The 6297-nt window shown below is 52.5% G+C and overlaps 1 protein-coding gene across 1 annotated transcript; it reads right to left on the bottom strand.

Moving 5' to 3' along the window:
• PTGES (prostaglandin E synthase) lies at positions 1 to 4628 on the bottom strand. The gene is made up of 4 exons (XM_054284059.1): positions 4555 to 4628; positions 3664 to 3867; positions 2222 to 2304; positions 1 to 443 (listed from the first exon to the last, which is right to left on the bottom strand). The coding sequence occupies exons 2-4, from the start codon at positions 3769 to 3771 to the stop codon at positions 194 to 196; spliced, it is 441 nt and encodes a 146-aa protein (XP_054140034.1). The 5' UTR covers positions 3772 to 3867; positions 4555 to 4628; the 3' UTR covers positions 1 to 193.
• Between the last annotated feature and the right edge of the window lie 1669 nt (positions 4629 to 6297).

The raw sequence follows: 6297 nt of genomic DNA, 5'->3' as shown, positions 1-6297 counted from the left end.
CTGCATTTCCCTGCTCTCTGGTGCCTCCTCTGACAAATCCTGATGGCATCAAGGCTGCACTGAACATCCTCAGGGTGCAGGTGACCTCCCTGCTGACATCTCACACACACTCTCATTCTCTCTCACTCTCTCCCACTCCAGGGGCCCAGCAGAGTCAGGATGAGGGGGTTTGGGTGCTGGCCCTCCCTGGCTGTTACCAGTGCGGGGTGGTGGCCAGCAGGATCTGCAGGGCCATGGAGAAGCAGGGCAGCTGGGCCACGCCGTAGGCCACGGAGCGGGTGGGAGCCCTCAGCTGCAGCAGGTAGGCAATGGTGTGCACGATCCTTCCCACACAGAAGATGAGGAAGTGGATCCTGGCCACAGTGGGACTGGGATCCAGCAGGGAGTAGATGGCTCCGAGGAAGAGGAAGGGAAAGATGTTCTCCATGTCGTTGCGGTGGGCCCTGAAAAGCGAGATGAGGTTGTTTCCCTGTTTTCTCTCATTCCTTCTACCCATCCCTAGGTGTTGCTGGGCCTCTTCCCCCATTCCATGGAGCCCCCAAAAGTGTCAGTTCTCCCCTACACACAGGAGAATTTCACACCCTGTGTCTCTCCCTTGGGATGCTGAGCCCCTGAAACTTTCTCTCCGTGACTGGGACGCCTTTGGCACAGCAGATGACAGCTCCAGGGCTGGAGCTTTCAAATAACCAGAGCAAAACACAGACCCTGGGAAGCTGCAAAGAGCTCAAAACTGGTGTGGTGCCAGCACGGCATGGCCCCAGATGTGGCCACGCTACACAACAAAAGGAGATCCAGAGCACGGCTTCTGCAGTGGAGAAATCACAGCATGGAGGGGCTGTGGCTTCACCTCTCTCCATAAACGCATCCAAAGGGGACTGGGGGGACTGGGGAGGAGTGGCCCAAGGGGCTGGAGGGGCTGCTGTGGCCATGTGGTGACACATCAGCACTGATGGAGCCAAGCCCTGTGCTCCAGCTGAACATGCACCTGCCTGCGTGTCACTGCATCTCTGCCACCACCACAGCACTGATGAAACAGGATCTGGTCAGGCCATGAGTGAGGGTTGTGTCTCTCCTCTCTCAGGCACCATCCTCTGAACAAGGACCTGGGGGTTCAGCAGGGCTGGGAGGACAAATGGAAGAAGGAGGAGAAAGGAAAGAGCTGTGAGGCAGCCAGAGGCAAGGGGTAAACGTCCTGCCCTGCTCTGTCCTGCCCTGCACAGACCCCCGGCTCTGCTCCCCTCCAGGCACAGTCTGAGATGAGAAGCTGACACTGCCCTTGCTCTGGGGAAACACCTTGGATTGAATGTGTTCCAAGGCTGCAAATCCATCAGCAAGGACGGGTTCTGAGAGCTCCAGCTGCCCAAGTCAGACCCCAGGCTGCCCCAGGTTTTTGCTGCAGCTCCAGTTATTTATTTTTATGGCAGTTTGTTTATCCTGACTAATCAAAAGAAGATTATGATTATTATTTCTGCTATTATTTTATTTTTGCTAGGAAGGAAACAGCTCATTTTCCATCCTCCTCCTCCCCCTGGCAGCTCAGCAACTGGTGGTGGCACTGGATGTTTTCTAAAGCAAATGCTGGGGGGACATGATCAGTGATGTCCCCAGGGCTCAGGGACAGCAGGGCACAACTCCAGCCCCTTTCCTGCACCTCATCAGCAATGCAGCACTTGGGGCACCTCCTTTGGTAAAGGGGACAGCAAATCAAGTCCAGGGCTGAATAACCCCATGTTTTACCTCTGAGAAACTGTGATTCTCACAGAGGAGGGGTAACATTCAGAGTTTGCCCAGTCAGAGAGGTAAAAGTTTTTGTAATCCTGTTCAGCCTTTTCCCAAATCCCCAAAAAGGGACAGGGACCAGTCACTCTGCTGCCTGTCCAGAGCACACAAAGAGTGTGGGTATGGGAATCTCTGGGACTTTGAGCACCTAGAAAAGAGCTAATCAGAGTTGGATGCTGAATGCAAACCCAGATCCTTCTCTTGCCCTTGCTCCAGTGCACACCATGCTAAAGATTAAACTGCTCTCATGAGCAGGGTCCCACAGCAGAGCTTGAGGCAGTCTGACCATCTAGAAAATTACTCAATTAGTGAGTCCTTTAAGCTCCCACTTCTTGTTTGCCAGCAGCTGGTGCAGAGGGAATGGTGGCACTGGGAATGCTGACACCAGAGGGAATGGTGGCACCAGGGGAATGGTGGCACTGGTTACACTGGCCCCGCTCACCTGCGGCAGCGCTCCACGTCAGGGTCCTGGCGGTAGAACTGCAGCCCCCCATTGCGCAGGGCGTCCTCTGGGTTTGCAAATGCCTGGAAGAGACAGCCAGAGACAGTCCCCACCTGCTCACAGCCTTCAGGAACCCCACAGGCGGAAGCTTTGCCCCTAATCTTGAAGTCCTGAGGGGATTTTACCTGCCCAAATTTGTTACCGCTCTTTATAAAAACAGAGGTCACTGCACTTCCATGCACGCTGTCCTGCACCTCCTCAGGAGTTTTTCTTGTCCAAAAATCCCAGTGCTGCCTGCTGAGCAGGTCCCAGATGAGGGTTTCAAGGGAGCTCCCACCTCACCCCCATCCGCTTCTTCCCATGAAATCCATTTAGAGATTTTCCAGCCACCACTGCTGGCGGAGAGCTTGCAGACACAGTGCAGCCTCCAAAAGATAACCAGGACTGACAGATTAGAGAATATTTCCTGGCTGGTTTTTTGGCAGTGACACTGTGTGGCTTTCCCACAGGGAAATGGGATCCTACACTAATAAAGTTAAAAATGAAAATTATTTGTGTGAGCTCCTCACCTGTGTTCAGAAGCTGTTCCTCAGGGACCTGGCTACATCTGACAGCTTCACTTTACAGCCTGGAAGGGGCCCTGGTGCTTTCTTTAATTATGTTACAAGCCCAAACTGTCCCAGGGCTGGAGCATCATTTAGAATCACAAGGGGAGAAGACAATTCATCAGTCACAATGATGCCACAGCACAGGGTATTTGTGTTCTATCTGAGATCAGAAATGTCTCCCTCCCTCTCCACTGACGCAGTCAGAAACTCCTCAAGTACTTTAAAACAGATTTTACAGAAAGCTGGGTTTTATCAGGAGCTGGGGTAGTAAAAGTCCAGTTGGCCCCAACTCCTGACAGCAGCTGGTCCTCCCTGTATTTTCCGCCCCGACCAAGAATCATCTCCTCCAGCTATTGTTTTATTGCCCATGACTTGCTGCTCTCCTGGAGCATTCCCTTAACCAGTCAACCTCCAAAAGCCCAAAAACTTTCTGCTACACCACAAGAAAAAAGACCATTGCAATGATTTCTTCTTAAACTTTGTTTTTTCCCTTCTCCTTTTTTTTTCCCAGACCCTGCAAATTAACTGTAAACAGACTCTTTCTAGAAGCATCTCACCTGCTTGGCATTTTAGATCTGATTATTATTTAGATTAGGTTTCCAAAATCATAAACATCTAGCTACAGATGGTAGAAACAAACAGAAAGGGTCAAAGAGATGTGAGATATTTATCTGCTGCAGTTGAAAGTTTTGCTTTCAACTGAAGTAAAAGAAAACTCAGCTTGCTTCAGGAAAATTTTGCTGAACTTTAGAGGAATAAAAGAAGGAAGTAAAACACAGAAACCCAAGCAAAGAGCCAGAAAGGGAGGAGAAGGAAAACGAAACTGGATCTTACCTTCTTTCTGAGTCTCACTTGGCCGGTAATGATGGCAACGACGTACATTTTTAAAATCAGAATCGTGCTGTAGAACGTGAATGACAGGAACACTTTATTTTCCATCATTTTGGGAGGAGAACTTGCTGCTGGGTCGCTTCAGCACCCAAAGCCAGGGGAGATCTTGGGCTGCGACAGAACCTCGCAGGGGAGAGGCAGGAACAGCTGCGTTTAAACACAACACAAATCCTTCATTTTCCAGAGAAACCCTCCAGCCAGGCTGCCGGGACAGCGAGGAACCCCCAACCAGCACACGGAGCAGGATTCTCTGCTGCTCACACCTTGCTATCAGCAGCTCCTTGCAGATGGGCGCCCTGGGGCAGGACACAGAGCCCTGGAGAGGGACTTGGCACTGAGCTGCGACCTCTCCAAAGCAGCCCCGGCTCTGAACTTTCCAAAGCAGCCCCAGCTCCACCTCTGCGAACCAGCCTCAGCACGAACCATCCCCAGCTCCGACCTCCCCAATCCAGCCCCAGCTCAACCTCCCCAAACCATCCCCAGCTCCGACCTCCCCAAACCAGCCCCAGCACGAACCATCCCCATCTCCACCTCCCCAATCCAGCCCCAGTTCTGACCTCTCCGAACCAGCCCCAGCTCAACCTCTCCAAACCATCCCAGCTCAACCTCCCCAATCCAGCCCCAGTTCTGACCTCTCCAAACCAGCCCCAGCACGAACCATCCCCATCTCCATCTCCCCAAGCCAGCCCCAGTTCTGACCTTTCCAAACCAGCCCCAGCACGAACCATCCCCATCTCCACCCCTCCAGTCCAGCCCCGCTCCCCGCCCCATCTCCCCGCGGTGCCCCGGGCCGGAGCCGCCGGAGCATCCCTGTCCCGGGCGGGCGCTGCTCACCCCGGAGCGGAGCTCTGCGGATCCCTCCGTGGCAGGAGGAGCTGAGAACGAGCTCAGCGCCCGCCCCAGCAGCCGGCAGCCCTGCACTGCCTCCCAGCGCTGCCGAGCTGGGCTCACTCCCAGGGCAGAGGCAGCCAAGCCTTGCCCACAGATCCACCTGCACAGAGGGATGGACAGCGGACAGAGCTGCTGTCCCTCCCAGGAGGGATCGCCCCTGGAATGACCAGCCTGGAACCCAGCCAGGCACCTCCTGGTCTGCAAAGCCCTGAAACTGCACAAAGTGAAAACTGCCCGTCCAACCCAAAGGCAGCTCGTTCTGAACCCAGGCAGCCAGGTGGGGTTTTGTCCTCGGATTAAAAAGTGCCAAGTGAATTTGGAGCTGGCTTTTCCTCAGCCATGAAACGTTGTGGAATAAAGGGTGGGATTGGAGCCTCTGCAGGCAGCTGGGCTGCTATTTAATGCAAAGTTAACTCCTTCTCCCCCAGTGCTAGCAGCAGCAAACCTCAGGGAGCCAGAGGCATGGGGGCTGACAGGAGCTCTCCAAGTTTATTAGAGCGGAACGGCTGGATTTGGTATTAATTTCTTTAACACGGGAAGAAAAAAAACCCAAACAAAACAAAACAAAACAGGAAAATAGAAAATTCTCTGCATTTGCCTCTGAATATTCTTCATGGCCATTCTGCCCTGGTGCTGCAAACCCAAAGACACTCCACTGCTCCATGCAATGCTCTGGCTCAGCCTCACGACATCTGAGTGTGTGCATGGAAGCACAAAGCACTAAAGAAAAGGCAAAGCTGGATGTGCAATGGGACCTGCAGTGCGAGCATAGAAGCCGGATGTAGCTCCTGTGATTTGTGTTGCCATGGCATGGGGGTGAATGTGCAGTGCAGGCCATGTGGTCTAGTTTTTCTACCTGAAAAGTTTTTTCTACCCAGAAAAGTTTTGACAAACCATAACCTCCTACCAATAAATATTCTGTACAATAAACCCACAAATAACAGAAGATTTGATCACTATTGGCAGCACTTTGCACTATAGCGGTTAATAAGATGTAAAAGCTGGCCAGTTTAATGTCTAGCTGGCAGACAAGAATTTTACATGAAATTCCAGGAATAGTTTAAGAGATTTGTCCTCTCCCACCCCACAAGGGTCATCTTTTGGCAAGTCTTGTGTCCTCAGAGTATTAACCTGGGAAATTAAGATTGTGATTGCCATTGTATTGTCAGTGCTCTATAAATGCAGTTCAGGCATTTGTCATGGGCAATCCAAAAAAACCGAATCTGTGACATTCAATAAATTGTGCTATTTCTGAACCCAGCTGGCTCTTTTGAATGTGACCAGACCTACAGTTCACAGACTATTGATGCACCTGGCATGGGGCCTAAGAGTTATGTTTTTAGCAGCGCAGGAAGCCTTTGAAAACCACAAGCACTTGGTTTTAGGAGGGAGGTGCTTGCAGTTGGTCACCACCACCCTGGCACTGGGGAGGCTGCAGAACAAGTCCTGGCACAGCCCAGTGTGGAGCTCTGCAGCCTCTGGCAGGCTGCTCCCCTGGGTGGGAGTGGGACACCAGGACATGCAGCAGCCGTGTGGATCCAGGCTCTGTGCTGAGAGCTGGGGTGCTCACCAGTGAACTGCACCCAAACCCTAAATGCACCCCTGGAGCCCAGCAGGGCACTATAAACACCACAATGCCAAGTGTGAGCAGGCAGTGGCAAAGCCACATCCCAAACACGGCTCCTC

The sequence above is a fragment of the Melozone crissalis genome, unplaced genomic scaffold, assembly GCF_028551555.1.
Source record: "Melozone crissalis strain CALT ecotype California unplaced genomic scaffold, PUWL_Pcris_2 ptg000041l_1, whole genome shotgun sequence".
Taxonomy (NCBI): domain Eukaryota; kingdom Metazoa; phylum Chordata; class Aves; order Passeriformes; family Passerellidae; genus Melozone; species Melozone crissalis.
Note: the sequence above shows the minus strand (reverse complement) of the source record. Positions and strands in the feature narration are given on the sequence as shown.